Here is a 20,415-nt window from a genome sequence, read left to right on the forward strand (position 1 = left end):
CAGAATAATCACTCTGAATGTAATAGTTGAGTCGAGATGAGGTGTATCGCTCACCGCTACGAATGCATCCTTATCAAGCAACGATTTACCTTCTACTGTTCATCAGCATCATTCGGGGACCCCGACAGGTCTATTCTAGACGCTTTGACAAGCAGGGGCTCTGATTATTGATATCAAGCAACTTCGCAGAGATATCCTCGTTGAACAAATCCCAAATAGAACATGACTTGTTGCACGTATAGTCCGAGGGCGAGGGAGCCGAAGATTGCTTAGAATCATGCGTATGTCAAGAGGGAAGTAAGCAATGCAGGTGTGGCGTTGGGATCTAGTTGCTGACTACGAGACGTCCTACATGGCAGTTACTGAAAGATGGAAGGTGCATGCGAAGAGTCGGCCCCAGAAGATATCCTGACTACGGCGCCACCTGCTTCCACAAGGAAATACAAGTCTCCAGTAAAGACATCTCGTTGATCACCTGCGTCATTGCCAGTCGCGTTCGAGGCTTGCATCGGGGAACGTCCTAAGGGCAGAGGTCAAATATTGTATTCATGTCAAGAAGTTGAGGTGCAACCGACATCCAGAGCTTCAGCCACTTGTGAGCAGCTCATGTTGGCCGCCCGCTGCATCTTGCTCAAGCGATAGGCACACACGCGCTCGACCGTCTGCCCCACCTGGAAGAGTAATTCCTTCGATGGGCTTTGCTCCCTCGGATGCCTCGGACCTCGGTCGACACTTGCAGATGCCCGAACCTCGGTGTCAGGATCATCAGAATCAGATACCATGTCATCGCAGTCTTCGAAGATTTGCGTCTCCACGTCCAGCTGCGCGACAGCCAGCCGTGTGAGCGCGTCCACTTTCTCGAGCACATCCAATCTCCGGCGCCCCTCCCTTTGATTCAGAACCGCAAGGGCGCAGAAAACCCAGAGCTGATGACTGATTTTGCCATCTTCGTTGAGGGATAGCATCTTCTCGAGGTCTTCGAAGTGCGGCCTCGAGCCAGCCGAGGACCCTTCACCTGCCGCAGGACTCTGCAGTGGTTTGCGGCCTGCGGAGGAATGCGAGTCTTGCATTTCCGAAACCCCAAGGAAATCAGAGCAGAAAACCAAATTTGAATCAGTCCATGTGTCGCGAGGTTCCCAACGTTGCAAAATGGCCGACCACGACGGGATAAAGTCACTACTGACATTGTCGCCCATCGTAGCCTGGAGAAGAGGGCATTCGTCAAAGCCAGATAGAGAAGATGAAACATCTTCCAGAGTCCACGCTACGGAGTCCCATTCATTGCCTTCAATCATGAAGCCATAACGCACTAGCAAGGAGGCGTTTGAAAGCCGTTCGCCGTAGGTATTGAAGACCTCTGTATCGGCAATTACGGGGATATTTGAAACCATGTCACACGTGTTGTCCGCATCATACCTTGATGGACAGTCGGCGGACGTCGACGGCGCAATCTCGGACGAGAGCAAGCCCAGTCTGCTCGTCATAGGTGACGAAGACGAGCCCCGGGGGGACGCGTCCCAAGTCTCACTATCATGTGGACATTCATCCAGCGCGCCACAGACCACGCAAACGTCGAAATCGCTCTGACGTGTCGGTATAAATGTCACAATTCGTCAACCGAAGGTGCAGAATGTCCTTACCTCCAAATGCACATGGTTTTCGTTTGCATGATCAAAGCTTATAATGCGGATTAGGAGGGTAAGCCAGCGTCAGATAGACGTGAGGTACACATAGAATAGTTCATCAGATTCCTACACATTGGAGCAAAAATATATCTGACAACTCACGCATCAGCGATCGGCACCATGGCAAGGCCATGGTATGCATCCACCAGGAAAGCACGAGAAGATACCAGAGAGTACGCCCGGTAATATCCTGCGATTGTAGTCGACAAGCCCAGTCCTTCCGACAGTGGGAGAACGACCGTATCGTAGTAATCATCAATTTCTTTCTGTAGAGATCCTCAGTAGATTAAAGAGAATATCAGATGGGGTCACTAACCAAAAGATATTCTCCAGTCTCGCTGTTCCGCAGTTCTTTCTCAACTTCAGTACCTTGTAGCCATGCGCTGGCCTCGATGCCATCTGCGATTGCTGCAGCATCAAATAGCAGGCGGCTTTGCTCCGTTCCCCAGAAGAGAGCAAGGTCGACGGTAGCCGCGGGTAGTGACTGAAGATATCCATACCACTTCGAAGATTCACCTAGGGTGCTTTCACAACCAGTCAGTGTAAGTCGGGGTAACCACAGATCACATGCGCGGCGACCTGGCATTCATACGTACAGCTCGCCATAAAGAGCCAGAGCCAGGGAAAGATGCGCTCCGTGGCCATAAGGTACTGGACTGATGTGTCGAGAGAGAGAACACGATCGTACTGAGAGCACAGCTGCTTTGGGTATCTTAACAACTAGAGGGTGCTCGGGTCACGACATGAAGGATCGTCATGCAAGGATGGAACTCACGCGTTGCTGGAAATGCGAGACAATCTCCTTTCGCTCGGACACCTAAACCAGTTGCAGTCACGACGACATCGAGTCTCGAGTCTATCTCAATTCTCTCCTCACGGCACCATTTCAACAGCTTCGCAATCTGCTGTGCCGTACCCATTCTCTCATCGATGCCTGCCTTTCGGAGAATGTTATGAACTGCCTGGCGAGAGGCGGTAGCTTGAAAGTGCTAAAACCCAGAAGATTGGGCGCCGGAGCCAGGGCGATAGAACTGCCTTAAAACCCAATGTAGTATAAAAACTTGATATATATTAGAAGCATAGATACTGCGAGAAAATAGCATACAGGAACACCAAGAAATGTATGAACCACCGACCCATCCCCTCTCCATACGGAAAACAGAGAGACGACAACAGGGTGCTAAGACGTTCAAATACCTCTTGACACGGCTTGACACTCTAACGACCACGTAGACAATCCAGTGGGATATGCAGTCATGAGCAACATGGGGAAATTGGTAGCCGTGTCGCCGCACGAAGGTCTAAAAATTGAAGCCACTCGGTTTTATAAGACTTCCCGTGGGAAATAGCTACATATAGGGCCGGCGTATCTGCTTTGGCACTGGCCACCCTTGGTCACCCAGCCAGTGAGCTCGAGCCGTGCCCTGGCCACTTCCGAGCATTCGTAAGTCAGCATTTGATCTTCCAGGTCCAAGTCGAAGCCCACCCCAGCCCTTGTATCAACACGGTCACAATACTGTGGCGCTACAGTATAGCAATTTTCGACCGGGGATCCACCACTCAAGCAGAGATGGTTGAAGTGATGCAGTAAGATGTCCAAAGTCATAATATCAATGCTATCGTAAGTCTAGATTCGATAAATGAGAAGTATGTCTATGTCCAAGGGCGTGCCATTGCCAACGTGTGATAGGCTAGCCGGGGTTAGCAAGCCGGAACGGTCAACGGAATCTTCACCGTTGTCTATCATAAAAGGGGGGGGTCAGGCCAAAGCCGGCAAGAGCAGCTTCGACTTACCGCAAGTCCCTATAAGACATAGATAGTCAGAACCATCGCCACGAACTGTTTAGATAATGATAAACGTACCGACAAACTCGTCTCCTTATACTTGACGCTCATATCGGCGGCAGTCACCCGCATAGCCTCTATAGCTTCATCGAGCGTAACGCTGTAGACGCCATCGCTGGCCATGGACAACTGCGCGGCAGTGATAGCTTTCACGGCTGTCCGCGCGATCGACTCAGCGTCGTGTCTTCAATTCCAGACAACGAAACGCAGGCAGCATACCTCCGAGGCTATTCCGCTCCTGTGCATAGTGCAATCGATTAACGCGACCTGCCCTGACATATCGCTCGGTAGATGGGGCTTACTATACAGGGAACCTGCACTAGCCCATCGATGGGGTCGCACGTCAACCCGAGGTTGTGTTCTGTGTGAAGCTTAATTCTCATGGATCGTGATTGACATGACAACGGAATCGAAACTCACCGATACCAATCTCTGCAGCCTATACCATAATGAGGCATATACAATCACTACAACATACACGCTTTGTAGCCTTACCTGTAAAACGGTTTCGGGGGTCGCTGAATGGTGGGTTAGTCGGGACACACATGTTGAAGGATCCGGAGATCCACACCTCCCATGCACGCTGCAAAACCAGCGGCTGCCATCGAGCAGGCCACTAGCAAAACAACAGTTAGTGTGGTGTACCTGGGGCCAGAGCAGCCCTCGAACGTACCTCCGACTTCAGCTTGGCACCCGCCTTCAGCGGCAGATATAGTACTGCCGCGCTTGAACAGCATACCAACCGCCTAGAGTAAAACAATGCAAGTTGAACCTCCGTCCACTAGTATACACGAATATAGCTTACCGCAGCCGTCAACAAGAATGTCTGGGTACTCTTCTCGGGGTCGTCGCTCACGAACTGAATCGCCGTTCAACCTGAGCTTATGCTTCGGCGACGCAGCCTCGAGCTGCTTACCTCTACGATGTACTTCAAGACCGCTGGAATAACGCCTGCAGCACCGTTTGTAGGACTCGTCACGATGCGGCCTCCGCCCGCATTCACCTCGTTCACCGCGATAGCGTAGCACGAGAGGAAATCCATGGCTGGAATGACCGTCTTGCGCTGCAACGGGTACGCTCCACGTTAGTACTTAAGCAACCTTAGGATGTAGATTGCCTGCACGTACTGGGGGCATGGGCAACATCGGATGATCGAGCGAGCCCACGACGCGTGCCGGCCGGGATATGGATTTACTCTGCCTGCTTGTGTTGCCTGAACTACCCGAGCTCGACGACTGGGGTTGGCTGGGCTCTTCCCCTGCGGGGGCCTCGACAGCTGGAGAGGGCTCTTGCGACGGCGCGTCGAGCGAGGGGACACGTGGTGACACCAGGCCGGGGTAGAACCTACCCACCCATGAGTTCTTTGGACAGAGAGTCCAAACGGCGGAGCTTCACGCACCCTCGCATAAGCCTCCTGTAGAGCATCGGCGCACGACGACGTAGACCCAGTCGCCCCGGCAGCGTCAACTCCGGTGTGGCGACTCCCTGCCGGATGCAGTCGTCCATCACGGCCCATATGCGCATTAACTATGGTGACACGTCAGATAAACAATAGATCGGGAGTGATGCATGCACGCACCTTCTGGTGGATGTCGTCTTCAGTCAGGCCGAAGGACATCTCGTTGTCGAAGACAATCTGGGCTATTGTCATCTGTGCGACTCTTATTAGGTGCTACTGCGCAGCTTCGTTCAAGGTATAGCGTACGTTATGTTTCCTGGTTAAGGCGAGCAAGCTCTCGCCAGTCGTGAAGGGGTATGGAGGCTGAGGGGCACCGCTTGGAGGCTGGATGTCGCCCGGTTCAGTCATGTGGCTCTGGTGTAGACGAGCTCCATGCACGGCGCTCTTGTCAACGCTCTTGTAGAACAAGTTCTCGTCGACTAGTTTGTATTAGCCACGATCTCGAGTTATCACGGACGATGATTGATTAGTACCTTTCGTCTTGTCGTTGACGACAAAGCCGCCACCAACACTACCACGTTCTTGAAACCCGTATACACACGAAATTGCAACGGAGATTTACCTGAAGTACTCATTCGTCGCCAGCAGGTCACCGTTTTCGTCAAAGACCGAGAACCGCATCCCGTTTGGATGTGTCTTCAAGACCTGGTCAAACCGCCAGAGCATGTCACGGTCCATGTCGTAGTGAATACTGTGTTTACCGCCCAGGAGGAGTGTCTTGTTGTCGACTATGGAAGCATACCGAGAGGGGATGGTCCCGGTGTCTATCGTCTCGGGATCCGATCCTTCTAGTCCTAGCAAGATGGCTTGGGGTGTGTGGTGGCCTTTACCTGTGGCTGCCAAGGACCCATATCTTACAGAGAGTTGTGGAATCTTGTTGTGACTAGACGAATCTTACTCACAACGTTATTTTGATCATGTGGACCTGGATGTGCGTGTTACGAGAAGCAGTGGCCGAGGTGAGGTGTAGTTACCTTCTCAAGGACGCCTAACTCTTGCAAGTCCGAAATAAAGATCCTGCCTGCTCTCATAGGCCCCACTGTATGCGAGCTACTTGGGCCGACTGCGATAGCCATATTCTGTACATCATGTTGTCAATCGGAGGACAGCAGGTCACGAACCACCGATGCTAAAGAGATCGAAAGTCGATATGACTGCATGTTCTGCACGAGCAGGTGTTTCACTGGAGGGGCCATCTGGCTCTTCCTTAAGCACGGTAGTGCTCTGAAGGCGATAAGGAATCAGACGACCGTCGAAAATTGGTATAGGCGTCCTCGCAACGGGGGCACGGAACGAGGATCGCGACGCCCGGAGCAGACGAGTTGCAGCCAGCTGGAGTCGCGTCGAGCGCAGCATACCGTCGATTCAGGCAGCGCTGTTCCGGCGTCGAGGTCGTCGTTGGAGGCAGACGTGGCGGCGACGGGTGAAACTGCAAGGATTTATTATGGGCGTCCACAAACAAGGACGGATTGGGAGAGCGCCCAAAAGCGGTCAAGATCAAGATTTGAACAGGCGAGCGAAGCCCGTGATGATTGGTTCCCCAGTGGGCTCTCCGTCTCGCGCATCCCAACACTGCTTGCTCTCGTTGCTCTCTCCGACGACGACGACCTGCTCGCCGTCGTTGCTGCCAGCGCCGACCGTGTATACGACGGCGGCCTCCCACTTTCTTGTTGTTATATCCTGATACGTTCCCTCTTGTCGCTCGCTTTACTGCAGCTGGTGGGTTGATCCCCCCGCACTCGCTCGCCCGCCGTATCTTTTTGCGCATCCTCAATGGCGAATAACATACAAACCCCTTCACGCGACCGTCTCCGTCCCAGCGATCTGACTGCATCTGTCTCCTCGTCGACGACTTCCTCCCAGTCAATCAACCGAATGATGGCCTCGCCCTCGAATGCCACACTTCATCAGGGATACAGCGCCGTCACGCTCGAGGCAGCTCTCGCACAGCATGCCAACGCACCGCAGCCCCATCTAGCCGCACTAGAACAGATCCTCTCAGAGCGCAACACCCTGTCATCGCAGAACGCCCAGTTGTGGAAGCTCATTGAGAAGCAGCGCACCGCGTACAACCATGTCCTGAAGGAAGTCGAGCGCCTACGATCGGAGCGTGACGCGTATAAATCTCGGTTGCATGGGCTGGGGGAGAGCACAGAGTTGTTGGGAAAGAGAGATAAAGAAAAACACAAGACGCTGAAGACGTCCGCGTCCAACTCTAAGTTGAGATCTGTAGGAGAGGAGTCTGATCCGAAACTCTCCAGGAATCACTCGGATGATCAAGGTTAGTTGCAGCTCATCTCAGGCGGTGCTACGTATCTAATTGCATACCGCAGTTCCACAAAAACCCAGAGCTCATAAACTATCTTCGACTCGTTCACAAGAGGCGTTGCGAAAACCAGAGAGGAGTGACGAGAACAACGCACCAGTAAGTATCCACATCTATAGTCACTGGCTTTCGCTCAAATTTTCGGGGAAGCCCCATACCCCTACCACACCCTCCCGCCCCCAGATCATCGTTCCCCAAGGATCATCCCAGCCATTCCCGTCTTCTTCAGGATCCCCCACCGATCTCCCATACGCATCTTCCACCGACCCGTCTCCTATTCAGCAGCCCGCCGAGGCCCGCGTAGCAAATACCCAGCCCCTACAAATCCCCCCTCGCAAATCGAGCATGAGCGCCAGCATCATGACCAGCCACAGCGCTGACATCGCTAACTCATCCTCCCTATCCTCCCACCATCCCTTCAGTGACCGCATGAACGATGCTTCGACATCTTCGTTGGCCCTGAACGAACCTCAACCGAGCGTGGTCTCTACAGCGCCGCAGACAACATCACCTCCCGTGGATGCTCTTGCTCCCCCGGCTAGACCTTTCGTGGGTCTATCGAGAGAGTCGCAGATATCGCTTCCCGAAGAGGCGAAGCGTTACATGGCCAGCATGGCGTCCCCGGCAACAAGTCCGAGAGTCGGTGCATTTGGCACTCCTCAGGAAGTGAGATCGGAGTCGCCGTCACAGCTTGGTCCTGAATCAGGAGCAGCTGCTGGGAACAGAGAGTCATCTCCTCTCGCCCAACAGGAGCCATTTGTCAACGGTAAACATAGTACGGCAAAGGAGGCGGATGACAACGCGGACCGGGAGTTCTTGGACATGGGCGACGACAGCGCGAGTGACGTCCCACCAGAGGATCTCCGCTACCGCGAGTCACCGCCTGGCATGCCCACCGCTCAGCCGGGCCCGTCACAGAAAGCTCGACAACCGGCTCCAGTGGTGGAAGACTTCCCTCTCCCGCCTGGAACGAGACCCCCGAACGGCACCGGTGAAGCGTCAAGTCAGAACCGTGCTACTCCGGATTCGCAATCTACTTCAGACACCTCGTCACTCCAAGCTGCGCCGGGTCCTCTACCACCACCTATCACGGGCCCTACCTTCCGCGCCCTCCCGCTGCTGCCGACCGATCTCCCCTACACGCGTGTGCATGTCTCACACTCTTCCATCCGGCCTAACGACCGTGGGAAGGAGGTGCTGTCGTTCGTGATTAGCGTCGAGCCCGGGAGGGGGAAGGAGCCGTGGAAGGTGGAGAAGCTGTTCAGCGATGTGCTAATGCTCGACCAGAGGGTCCGTGCGGGTGTCGGCAAGAGCGCGACGAAGAAGATTGCGAGTTTGCCGGATGGGAAGCTGTGGAGGGATCGTGCGCCGGTGAAGGCTGATCAGAGGAAGGTATGTGTAAAAGGCAAGGTATTGTGGTCTGCGAGCTCACTCCGGTCGCGGCCGAACTGTAGGCTGCATTGGAGAACTACTTGCAGTCGCTTATCAACCTGCCTGTCAAGAATAAGGATGAGGTTATCGCCTTCTTCACGTCTGATATCTTGCGCGAGACGAAGAAGCCGGTAGCGCAACCTGGCTACAAGGAAGGTTATCTCACCAAGCGAGGTAAAAACTTTGGTGGCTGGAAACTACGATATTTCGTGCTGCAAGGGCCGGTGCTTGAATACTATGAGAGTGTGAGTCACTTACGTGGGCAGTGGTACTTTGTGAAAAGGCTGAAGGATATGTTTTCATAGCGTGGTGGTGCGCATCTTGGTTCTATTACTATCACTGGCGCACAGATCGGCCGCCAGCAGCAGAAGACTGGTGTTCATTCCGACTCAGACGCCGAGAACGAGTACCGGCACGCCTTCCTGATCATCGAAGCTAAGAAAGGGCCTACGGGATCAAGCGCACGGCATGTTCTCTGTGCAGAGAGTGACGAGGAGAGGGACAACTGGGTCGAAGTGCTTGTGCGATATGTTATGGGCTCGTACGACGACAGCCCAGGAACAGCTGTGAGCAACGGGCCGATGTCGGGAGACATGCAGATGCAGAATGGCCCGGAGCCGCGTCCAAGCACAAGCTCAGACTACAACATCACGACCTCCCCAGTGGGCAGGCGCCCGCGCGGCTTGTCCAAAGACGAGATCGCCAAGGGCCCAGCGGTGCCCCTATCGCAATTGCCTGCAGATGCAAGTAACGCGAAGCTATTCCAAAGCGTACCCCCTCACGTGGACGAGGAGACGACGTCATCAGCCCCCGCCGGAGATGTGCCGATATCGAGCTCGCTACCTACGACTGGATCTGCACTGGACTCAGCCAGCGAGACGCTAGTACCTGTTGGCCAGAGGTCGAACTCGGAGCAGGGCCATTATCCGGATATCCTAGAGCAGCGCATGGGGACCGCGAGGCCAGGTAGCGCCACGCCTGATCAGCAGCGACAACGCGATCGGAATGCGCGCAGACAGTCACAATACCCTCCTCTTGCACCGGTGAGGGCGTCGCCAAACCATAGTCTTGACCGTGACTCGCCTGATCGGCCAGCGTCACCTGAAAGTGCTGCAGCCCAAGCGACGCCAAAGGCGGATGCGAACGGGAAGATGAAGATTTCAGGACCTCTTAACGGCGCGCCTATACCGGAGGGCTTTAAGTTTGGTGGTGGGAAGAGTGGACCGGACACTACCCCGTCGTCGAGTGACCGAAGAGAGAAAGCCAAGTCGAGAACATTTTGGGGCTTCGGTCGGCCTCATGGTGAGCGTTATTTCCATTTCATCCTGCCATGGATACTCAAATTTGACGATTTGTAGCGGAGAAGCCGAATGTTCCTACATACGTGCCTCGCGCTGTCTTTGGCGTGCCAATCGAGGAAGCTCTCGATGTCGCGCAGATCGCCAACTTGCCTGCTATTGCGTTTCGATGCATAGAATATCTGCAGGCGAAGAAGGCGGATCAAGAGGAGGGTATCTATCGGCTGAGTGGTAGTTCCGCTGAGATCAAGGCTCTTAAGGACAGGTTCAATGCTGGTGAGTAGCTTATTGGTCACAGGTGCGATGGGCAGAGCTGATGGTCCTCAGAGGGAGATGTCGATCTCCTTGGGTCCGGTGAATACTGGGATCTGCATGCCATTGCTGGGTTGTTCAAGACGTATCTCCGAGAACTACCAACGAGTATTCTCACGCGAGACCTGCATCTGAAATTCCTGGCAGTGATGGGTATGCCAATTCTCCTTTCCTCTTTCCATGCACTGCTCTGACATTATTGCAGACTTCGTTGATCCCCAAGAAAGGATCGATGAACTTTCACGGCTGATCGCGGCGCTGCCTCTCCCGAACTATAGTTTACTGCGTGCCCTAACTGCCCATCTCATCCTCATTGTGCAGAACTCGTCTGTGAACAAGATGACGATGCGCAACGTTGGCATTGTCTTCAGCCCGACCCTTGCCATCCCGGCTGGCGTCTTCAGTCTAATGCTCGGCGAGTTCAACCGCGTGTTCAATGTGAACGGGGACCAGACAACTCCAGTCGAGGAGGCACATGAACCTACTGCTGACGCTGCCATGCTGGAACCGCCTGCTGGTGTCAGTCGACGAAACAGCCGGCAATACGCGGATGCGGCTGCAGATCAGCTCCTGGGTCTCTCTGCCAGTGCCCTGCAACGTGAGTACTAGTGACGTATCATAATGACCTGTGGCAAATTGACATTCGTTTGTGATTCCCACAGCACCTCCTGAGGAAGGTAACTCGGACGCTGAAGAGGAGCTATCAATCCACGATGAGAGCGGCACCGAGACGACTGAGAACGAAGCTACGGTCGAATCTTTCGCGTCGAATACATCGCCCCAGTATCGTGAAATGGTGCACGAAGCTCCGCCCGAAGGTCCTGACTCGGCATCGTCCACCATTCAGGCCCGATCAAGAGCTTCAAACCTTGCCGCCAGTCGAGGGCTCAATATCCAGACGGATGCTCGCGGGCGTCGGCATAGTAGAGTAATGGGCCTACCTCGTTCGCCCAGGCCAGGAGGTCACTCACCGCACACACCCAATCAGGAGCCTGCAACGTCGACACCCATTTCTCCAATGCACACTCCGAGATAGGATCCCACTCCTTCGAGTTTTTCTGTTCATCATTCCTGGACGTTTTTGTTTTTATTTGCTGTTGCATCTATATCTGGCACCATTTATACCCAGACAGTCTGTATGTCTTATATAGCGGCATTTTATTATCGACGAGTGTCGTTACCAGTGGATCTCGTACACTGCATCATGATAGCTATGTATGCGAAGCGCTGTTTGAGCTTGACGTGCTAGCGCCATCAAGCATCAAGACGCCCGTCTGTTTTCCTCTTCACCAGCTCGTGATAACACGTGCGCCGTTCAACACCTCTGCCTCCAGTGTCACAGAGCAGACACATAATGGGCTTCAGGCAGGCAGCCGTGCTGTCTTCGGTTTCCTTCTTTCTCGGTCAGTCCTATTACAACCACGCCGGTCGGGGCTTGCTCTGAGTTCCCGGGTCCGGTCGTAAATGCAGGTGTTCTATTTATTTGCCTCAATGTCGACTATCGGTTACTCTTCCATTTGAACGAACAGGCGGTGGAGGATGGGTTCCAGCTGTATACAACGTTCTATAGCGCACCACCCGCAATTAAGGTACGTCCAACAATGTGATGCTGTGCCTATGTCAACTAACTCGCGCTATAGGCGATGCTCTACGGCATTGGAGGGGTCGGGATCATTGGCCTGACCTCGAAAGTCGCAACATGGGATGAAAGTGCTCTGTTCTTCGATGGTTCATCGCTTGGTGAGTGCGCATACGTACTGGGCCGTGATGTCGAGTTGACTTATGGAGCAGCCGCGTACATATTCAGCATCGCGCTGTACTTCACTGTGACCATACCATCCGTCCAGACGGTCGTTGATCCTGTGCCAGATGTCGATACTCGGGAGGACCAAATCGAAGCTATGCGGATTTTATCAGCAAGCAATACTCTTGCTATGATGCTTTTGGGAGGGATCTTGGCCCTTCAGGTGCATATCTCGTGCGATTCGAGATTACTCTTCGAGACTGACAGGCCTGTCCTCAGGCTGGACAAGAATATGCGAGGCGCTTAGAGCAGAGGGAGTTGGCCAGAGCTGCAGCGCTCGAGAAAACGGAGGGTAGCACGCTCGAAGTAAAAAAGGATCAATGAGGTCGTTGCCATCCGGTCAGTGATATGCACAGAATCATTTTACGAAGCTGTTCCTGAAGTCGCTACTTTCCTGTGTGTAGGTAATGCGGGCTCTCACCAGGTTGCTTAAGATAGCGTCATGCACATGGTACTTCTAGGAAAGCTCCCATACCGTGTTTGGGACATTATTTATGGAGGAGAGCTGTATCCGAGTTGAATTAAATCTTTTTCCTAGCTGCTACGATACTTCTCTTCTCGAGAATGAGTGTAGTACATTGCAATTGTGTAATGCATCAAAGCATTCGAATTCGATCGCGCGTCTACGACGCGTGAGCTCGTCCGACGCGTCTGGGTCCGTTGTGGCAACCAGTGGCGCTTGCACTCTGCCTCTTTCCGATGGCTCCGTCATGGCTATCTACACTAGCTTCCGTGGGCATGGCGGTTGGTCCGCCCTTGGTTTATGCTGACCAGGCTATCTCAATAGTCCGTAAAAAGTACCTCTCGTGAACTACGTTAGAGGGGGACGTGCTGACTGACACGTATGCGTGCTTAGGGACTCTACAGGCTTTTCTCGTGATGTCTGCGCAATACTGTATGCCTCTTTCCTTGCTTCGAGAGATGCAGCTGCCTGTACTAACAAGTCTCGTGCAGGCTTATAGCGAACATCACGAGATGTTTCTTCTGGCTTGGGAAGCACTTTGAATTCCCGCTGCTCTTGCAGTCTATCTTGATGATTCTCGCCCAGGTACGACGCAAGACTTAGAGCATGCGGACCCATAATCTGACTGCATGCTCAGTTAGCTCTGCTGTACATTTGCATCCACTACCGACCGCGCCTTAGTCCTGAGAATCTCGGTGTCTCTACCAGACCTCTGTCATTTTGGCAGTGGGGAACATACTCACAGTACATCGAATTCCTTGCTGGATACATGTCCGTGTTTCTCTTTCCCTCGTGAACAGGACTGACCGCGAGATAGACTGTGTTTGGCGATTCTCTTCCTCATCTTTGGCCGTTCGAGTATATTCGTAGCATTCTTGGGTTTCGCTGCTCTAGGCCTCGAGAGTACCCTTCCTATACCGCAGCTGATAAGGTATGTACACGTCATCACTCGTGAAATCCTGTTTCTCAAGCCCCATGTGCCCTAGTAATTATAAGCAACGATCATTGTATGGGTTCCGAGCTTCTACCCTCATCGGTTGGGTGGGAGGAGACTCGTTCAAGTAAGTGGTCGATTCTACTTTCCTTGAGGGAAGTATGTAATATCTTTTGCCTCGCAGGACCGTGTATTTCTTCTTGCAAGGGTCTCCATTGCAGTTCAAGGTCTGCGCCATCTTCCAGCTCTCAATCGACTTCTGTGAGTCGAAACTTCGGATCTCCCTGGGAACCCTCTGACGGTGACACTCTTCCAGGCATCATTATGCAACGCTTTTACTACGGCACGCCTCCCCCTGCTACTACCCTACCGGTGGACGAGGATATTGAGCAAGCGCTGGCGCTCGGAGAGGAATAGGGTTACGTGGGTTGACTGCAGCATAGACCCATTATCTTACATGTATCTTATGTATTCCATACTTATATTACGACACGTTCATAACGGAGAAACTTCGAGAGGAGACTATGCAAGCGCAGGATGCAGTGAGGCGGTGATGAGGCCTGTGGACAAACAAGGATAAACTCGGTGCGGTAATGGCAACCTGAATCCGCGAAGGCAGGAGTACCATCCCTGTAACTCTTTCGTGCGTGCTGGCCGTCGCAACACACAGAACGACCGTCGGCCATGGACACGACCAAGCCCATTGCGTTCTGTGAGCACCTGCAGCTCTCTAGCTTGGGCATACAACCCGCGTCCATCTCCTTCCAGGTGCGTGACGCGTCCGCATGAGCCTGCTGCTTGGATTGACGTAGCCTCCGTGCAGACATTGACCCTCGAGTCCGACCACTTCATTTGCGTTCGAGAGAAAGTCAACGAGCAAAATCAGGTTGTTATCATCGACCTTGCTGACGCCAACAATGTCCTCCGCCGACCCATTACCGCCGACTCGGCAATTATGCACCCTCACCAAAAGATCCTGGCTTTGAAGGGTACGCGTCGCAGTACCCGTGCTGTGCGTCGGTGTAAGCTGACTCGTGATTGCAGCTGGCCGAACGCTCCAGGTCTTCAACATCGAGACGAAGCAAAAAGTAAAGTCGCATGTCAATAACGAGGACATCGTCTTCTGGAAGTGGATTTCGGATAGCACCCTTGGTCTGGTGACCGACACTGCAGTTTACCACTGGTCTATCAACGACCAGGCTGCCCCGCAGAAGATTTTTGACCGGCACCCCACCCTGGCCGGAGCCCAGATCATCAACTACCGTGCGAGCAATGACGAGAAATGGCTGGTCTTGATAGGCATCTCAGGAAATTCTACGAACCCCTCGGCTTTCAAGGTTCAGGGACGGATGCAGCTGTATAGCAGGGAAAGGGGTGTTAGCCAGCCTATTGAAGGACACGCTGCTGCGTTCGCAGAGATGAAGATAGAGGGACACTCTAAGCCTGTCAAGCTTTTCACATTCTCTGTCCGGACAGCGACTGGAGCCAAAGTGCGTATTTTCTTCTTCAGTCTAGCGTTACTCCTAACGTGTGCGGTAGCTCCACATCGTTGAGATCGATCATCAAGCCCCCGACCCGCCTTATACCAAGAAGGCGGTCGATGTCTATTTCCCTCCGGAAGCTACCAATGATTTCCCCGTCGCCATGCAAGTGTCAAAGAAGCATGGGATCGTATACCTTGTCACCAAGTACGGGTTCATCCATCTCTACGACCTAGAGACTGGCGCGTGCATCTACATGAACCGCATCTCCGGCGAAACTATCTTCGTCACGGCTGAGATGGAGGCTACGAATGGTATCATTGGCGTGAACAAGAAGGGTCAGGTGCTGAGTGTGAACGTCGATGACCAGACCGTGGTCCCCTATATTCTGACCATCCTGAACAATACGGAGCTTGCGTTCAAGCTGGCTAGCCGGGCTAATCTGCCGGGTGCCGATGACCTGTACATCAAGCAGTACCAGCAACTTTTCGCCGCTGGGCAGTTCGGCGAGGCTGCTAAGGTTGCTGCCAACTCTCCAAGGGTGGGTTACTCACTGTATCTCGACTTCTGCATCTGTTAAGTCTTATCACTGCTCTAGGGTATATTGCGTACCGCTCAAGTTATCGAATCGTTCAAGCGTGCCCCTGCACCACCCGGCGGCCTATCGCCTATCCTGCAGTACTTCGGCATCCTTCTTGAGAAGGGAGAACTCAATCACCTTGAATCCGTGGAGCTTGCACGGCCCGTGCTTCAGCAGGGTAAGAAGCAGCTCTTGGAGAAGTGGCTTAAGGAGAACAAGGTGCTTCTTATTGGCCGTCTGCAAGCAAGGCGTGTACTGACTGCATATCTTAGCTTACCTGCAGCGAGGAGCTGGGTGACATTGTTCGGCTGCACGATATGACCTTGGCTCTCAGTGTGTACCTCAGAGCCAACGTTCCGAATAAGGTCATCGCTTGCTTCGCTGAGACCGGTCAGGTCGACAAGATTATCCTGTACTCGAAGAAGGTTGGCTACACGCCTGACTATGTTGCGCTTCTGCAACACGTCATGCGGGTCAATCCCGAGAAGGGAGCAGAGTTCGCGACGCAGCTTGTTAATGACGAGTCAGGGCCGTTGGTTGATATCGAGCGAGTAAGCCCACCCGTAAACGTATCCGCTCGAGTACCGTCTAAGTCGACCATGATTCCAGGTGGTCGACATCTTCATGTCCCAGAATATGATTCAGCCAGCGACATCGTTCTTACTGGATGCACTGAAGGACAACAAGCCGGAGCAAGGCCACCTCCAGACCCGACTGCTCGAAATGAACTTGGTCCACGCGCCCCAAGTTGCCGATGCTATCCTCGGAAACGAGATGTTCAGCTACTACGACCGCCCCAGAATCGCGAATCTCTGCGAGAGAGCAGGGCTGCTGCAGAGAGTGAGCTCTTGTATGCGGGTTGAGGCAACGATGCCATTCTTACACGCTCATTTCAGGCCCTTGAGCATTACGAGGACCTTGCAGATATCAAGCGGGTCATTGTGCATACCAATGCCCTTCCGCCTGAGGTACGTCCCTTTGCACGGCTAAGTCATCCTCTGTTTACACATGCTGAGATGTTATGCAGTGGATTGTCGACTACTTCAGCCGTCTCACGACTGAGCAGTCGATGGCATGCTTACAGGAGATGCTTCGTGTTAATATCCGACAGAACCTCCAAGTCGTTATTCAGGTTGCCACGAAGTACTCCGACATCCTCGGTCCTGTTGCCCTCATTGAGATGTTCGAATCTTTCAAGAGCTTCGAAGGTAGTGCATTCCTCTGATCTGCTCACGTCCTCGTCTCACACGTCTTCAGGTCTCTATTACTACCTCGGATCCATCGTGAACTTAAGCCAGGACCCCGAGGTCCACTTCAAGTATATCCAGGCTGCCGTTCGGACCGGACAGATTCGGGAAGTGGAGCGGATCTGCAGAGAGAGTAATTTCTACAACCCCGAGAAGGTCAAGAACTTCCTCAAGGAAGCGAAGCTGCAGGACCAGCTGCCGCTTATCATTGTTTGCGACAGGTTTGACTTCGTCCACGACCTCGTCCTCTATCTGTACCAGAATGGTCTTGTTAAGTTCATTGAGGTGTACGTGCAGAGAGTCAACTCTGCCCGGACACCTCAAGTCATTGGTGGCCTGCTTGACGTGGACTGTGATGAGTCGACGATCAAGTCATTGTTGGCTTCCGTGACCGGTAATTTCCCCATCGACGAACTCGTCCAAGAGGTGGAGCAGAGGAACAGGCTGAAGTTAATCTTGCCGTGGCTGGAAGCTCGTGTCCAGAGTGGTAGTCAAGACCCTGCAGTCTTCAACGCTCTTGCAAAGATCTACATTGACAGCAACAACAACCCAGAGGCGTTCTTGAAGGAGAACAACGTAAACTATATTATCTTGCTTATTTCTGTGCCTTTCACTCATGGTTTTTCGTCAGTTATACGACCCGCTTGTGGTTGGAAAGTTCTGCGAGGCTCGGGATCCCTACTTGGCGTTCATCGCATATGCAAAAGGCTTCTGCGACGAGGAGCTCATCCACATCACGAATGAGAACTCTATGTTCAAGCAGCAAGCCAGGTACCTTGTCAAGCGTCGCTCGCCTGAGTTATGGGCTCAAGTGCTCGTCCCGGATAACATTCACCGCCGACAGCTCATTGACCAGGCATGTATTATATATGCTTTTCCAACCCGGCTCGGCTGTGTTAACTGTTCCTCATCGACAGGTTGTGGCAACCGCTGTACCAGAGAGTACCGATCCGGACGACGTCTCTGTCACTGTCAAAGCGTTCTTATCGGCAGACTTGCCGATTGAGCTTATTGAGCTGCTCGAGAAGATCATCATCGAGCCCTCACCATTCAGCGACAATAAGAACTTGCAGAACTTGCTCATGCTGACGGCCATCCGTGCTGACAAGGGCAAGGTCGTTGGGTACATTAACAAGCTGCAGAACTACGACGTCGCGGAGATTGCCAAGATTGCTATTGACCATGGTTTGTACGAAGAGGCGTTCATGATCTTCAAGAAATACGAGCAACATGTCAACGCCATCAACGTCCTGGTCGAACACATTGTCTCTCTTGACCGTGGCGTTGAATACGCCTTGAAGGTCAATAAGCCAGAGGTTTGGAGCAGATTGGCCAAGGCCCAACTCGACGGTCTCCGTGTCAAGGATGCTATCGGTGAGTTGTTCTAACGCACTATACAACAGATGTACTCATAATCTTCGCCGGTCAGACTCATATATTAAGGCCGAAGACCCCTCGAACTTCGCCGAGGTCATAGAAATTGCCAGCCATGCGGGCAAGTATGACGATCTCGTCCGGTATCTGCAAATGGCTCGCAAATCGCTCCGGGAACCCAAGATCGACACCGAGCTTGCCTATGCATACGCCAAGACCGATCGCTTGCACGACATGGAGGACTTCCTGGCTATGACGAATGTTGCCGATATTCTGGAAGTTGGAGAGAAATGTTTCGAAGACGAACTGTACCAAGCGGCAAAACTGCTGTTCACGAGCATTTCCAACTGGGCGCGTCTCGCGACCACACTCATCTACTTAGGCGAGAATCAGGCAGCCGTGGAGAGCGCAAGGAAAGCAGGGAATACTCAGGTCTGGAAACAAGTACACGCTGCTTGCATGGAGAAGAACGAGTTCCGCCTGGCACAAATTTGCGGTCTCAACATCGTGGTCCATGCTGAAGAACTTCCGGCCCTTGTCGCGTTGTATGAGCGGAAGGGTCACTTTGACGAGGTTCTGGCCTTGCTGGAGGCTGCTTTGAGTTTGGAGAGAGCTCACGTGCGTTTTCATTGTTTTGTGGTGCTCGGTTATTGCTAAGAGCTAGCCTTGAATAGATGGGTATATTCACGGAGTTGGCTATTCTGTATAGCAAGTACCGCCCCGAGAAACGTGAGTGCATTTCACGTTTGTTACTGTTCGTCAGTCTAACTGTGATGTAGTCATGGAGCACCTCAAGCTTTTCGTTTCGCGCATTAACATTCCGAAGGTACGGTTCATTGGGACGCATCTCATATACGTTATACTGACCCTGCCCGTCAGGTCATCAAAGCCACTGAGCGGGCTCATCTCTGGCCGGAGCTTGTCTTCCTGTACATCAAATACGATGAATTTGTGTGTTATCATCCGCTAGTTCTAGGGTCAATGCTGAAACCTTGGGCTAGGATAATGCGGCTCTGGCAATGATGGAGCGGTCTGCAGATGCTTGGGAGCACAATCAGTTCAAGGATGTTATCGTCCGTGTTGCCAACATTGAACTGTCAGTGACCGTGCAGCTATTCCTACGCAACCTCTCACCCCGTGTTTAGGTACTACAAGGCGCTCACGTTCTATCTGCAAGAACAACCCACCTTGCTGACAGACCTCATGACCGTACTCATTCCTCGCATTGACCACTCTCGTGTCGTGCGCATGTTCCGCCAGATCGACCATCTCCCTCTCATCCGCCCGTACCTGATTGCTGTTCAACATGTACGTCCGAAAGAATCTCAATAAGTCAATCACTGACCATCTTTCAGCTTAACATCGAGGCTGTCAATGATGCATACAACGACTTACTTATGGACGAAGAGGATTACAAGACACTCCGAGACTCCATCGACAGCTTCGACAACTTCAATAACATCAGCCTCGCCCAGCGGTTGGAGAAGCATCCACTACTCGAGTTCCGGAGATTAGCTGCTCATTTGTACAAGGTAACAGACTTTGGGGCTCGCATCAACTTACAGTTGGTTAACATGACTATTCAGAAAAATAGTCGCTGGGAGGAATCAATAGCACTCTCCAAGGCCGACAAGCTCTACAAGGATGCCATGATCACCGCGGCTACGTCTGCATCTACGGAAGTTGCCGAGGAGTTATTGTCATACTTTGTCGATATCGGCAACAAGGAGTGTTTCGCAGCAATGCTGTTCCTATGCTTCGATCTCTTGCGGCAAGATATTGTCGAAGAGCTGTCGTGGCAACATGGCTTGAATGACTTCTACATGCCATACAAGATCCAGGTGTCGAGATCGCTTGTGGAGAAGGTGCGTAGCGATCAAGAACGCACTTCATCGGTTTAGTCTAATCTATCGACTAGCTTGCTGCATTAGAGAAGGAAGTCAAGGAGCGGGCTAAGAAAGAGACTCAGAAGGAGCAACAAGAGACTGAGGCCCCAATCATCAACCCTGCTTCTCGATTATTGTTGACGAATGGGTAAGCCCGAGTGCTGACCCGTTCCACAACGGCTACTCATCAGCAACTATTATAGCTTCTCTGGACAAGCACCACCGCCTATGATGAACGGAACGGGCTTCGGCATGGCACCGGTGAGCACTGCGGGTTTCCTTAGTGACTC

The 20,415-nt window shown here is 52.8% G+C and overlaps 6 protein-coding genes across 6 annotated transcripts; 4 read left to right on the plus strand and 2 right to left on the minus strand.

Moving 5' to 3' along the window:
* Positions 1-376: 376 nt before the first annotated feature.
* GLOTRDRAFT_138148 (uncharacterized protein) lies at positions 377-2,481 on the minus strand. Its single transcript, XM_007866960.1, has 7 exons — positions 2,461-2,481; positions 2,282-2,405; positions 2,002-2,201; positions 1,788-1,951; positions 1,641-1,677; positions 576-1,583; positions 377-520 (listed from the first exon to the last, which is right to left on the minus strand). The coding sequence occupies exons 2-7, from the start codon at positions 2,328-2,330 to the stop codon at positions 413-415; spliced, it is 1,566 nt and encodes a 521-aa protein (XP_007865151.1). The 5' UTR covers positions 2,331-2,405; positions 2,461-2,481; the 3' UTR covers positions 377-412.
* Positions 2,482-3,231: 750 nt separating this feature from the next.
* Positions 3,232-6,153, minus strand: GLOTRDRAFT_59655 (L-serine ammonia-lyase). The gene is made up of 19 exons (XM_007866961.1): positions 6,111-6,153; positions 5,964-6,052; positions 5,552-5,862; positions 5,463-5,500; positions 5,236-5,408; positions 5,110-5,181; positions 4,930-5,057; positions 4,658-4,874; positions 4,447-4,593; positions 4,336-4,389; positions 4,204-4,276; positions 4,102-4,146; positions 4,026-4,048; positions 3,951-3,969; positions 3,833-3,891; positions 3,750-3,768; positions 3,549-3,685; positions 3,480-3,488; positions 3,232-3,425 (listed from the first exon to the last, which is right to left on the minus strand). The coding sequence occupies exons 2-19, from the start codon at positions 6,018-6,020 to the stop codon at positions 3,387-3,389; spliced, it is 1,620 nt and encodes a 539-aa protein (XP_007865152.1). The 5' UTR covers positions 6,021-6,052; positions 6,111-6,153; the 3' UTR covers positions 3,232-3,386.
* A 566-nt stretch (positions 6,154-6,719) lies between these two features.
* On the plus strand, positions 6,720-11,558 carry GLOTRDRAFT_75074 (RhoGAP-domain-containing protein). The gene is made up of 9 exons (XM_007866962.1): positions 6,720-7,270; positions 7,323-7,414; positions 7,466-8,707; positions 8,770-8,991; positions 9,052-10,048; positions 10,105-10,320; positions 10,372-10,509; positions 10,562-10,954; positions 11,019-11,558. The coding sequence occupies exons 1-9, from the start codon at positions 6,763-6,765 to the stop codon at positions 11,390-11,392; spliced, it is 4,182 nt and encodes a 1,393-aa protein (XP_007865153.1). The 5' UTR covers positions 6,720-6,762; the 3' UTR covers positions 11,393-11,558.
* A 70-nt stretch (positions 11,559-11,628) lies between these two features.
* Positions 11,629-12,735, plus strand: GLOTRDRAFT_75077 (uncharacterized protein). Its single transcript, XM_007866963.1, has 6 exons — positions 11,629-11,759; positions 11,827-11,945; positions 11,997-12,096; positions 12,148-12,323; positions 12,380-12,499; positions 12,565-12,735. The coding sequence occupies exons 1-5, from the start codon at positions 11,711-11,713 to the stop codon at positions 12,482-12,484; spliced, it is 549 nt and encodes a 182-aa protein (XP_007865154.1). The 5' UTR covers positions 11,629-11,710; the 3' UTR covers positions 12,485-12,499; positions 12,565-12,735.
* A 163-nt stretch (positions 12,736-12,898) lies between these two features.
* GLOTRDRAFT_40138 (uncharacterized protein) lies at positions 12,899-13,419 on the plus strand (the record flags this gene model as incomplete). The annotated part of the gene is made up of 4 exons (XM_007866628.1): positions 12,899-12,957; positions 13,017-13,055; positions 13,115-13,208; positions 13,261-13,419. 4 exons carry the CDS (start codon positions 12,899-12,901, stop codon positions 13,417-13,419), a joined length of 351 nt encoding a protein of 116 aa, XP_007864819.1.
* An 816-nt stretch (positions 13,420-14,235) lies between these two features.
* Positions 14,236-20,277, plus strand: GLOTRDRAFT_21533 (uncharacterized protein; the record flags this gene model as incomplete). Its single annotated transcript, XM_007866561.2, has 21 exons — positions 14,236-14,325; positions 14,381-14,546; positions 14,602-15,047; positions 15,097-15,579; positions 15,637-15,837; positions 15,891-16,169; positions 16,228-16,458; positions 16,515-16,586; positions 16,646-16,829; positions 16,876-17,441; positions 17,497-17,760; positions 17,783-18,239; positions 18,295-18,857; positions 18,914-18,968; positions 19,019-19,065; positions 19,119-19,190; positions 19,241-19,335; positions 19,385-19,547; positions 19,595-19,771; positions 19,826-20,104; positions 20,158-20,277. Coding segments are annotated over 21 exons (5,010 nt in total), but the record flags the coding sequence as incomplete, so codon positions are not given.
* Between the last annotated feature and the right edge of the window lie 138 nt (positions 20,278-20,415).

The sequence above is a fragment of the Gloeophyllum trabeum genome, assembly GCF_000344685.1.
Source record: "Gloeophyllum trabeum ATCC 11539 unplaced genomic scaffold GLOTRscaffold_00005, whole genome shotgun sequence".
NCBI classification, from domain to species: Eukaryota; Fungi; Basidiomycota; class Agaricomycetes; order Gloeophyllales; family Gloeophyllaceae; genus Gloeophyllum; species Gloeophyllum trabeum.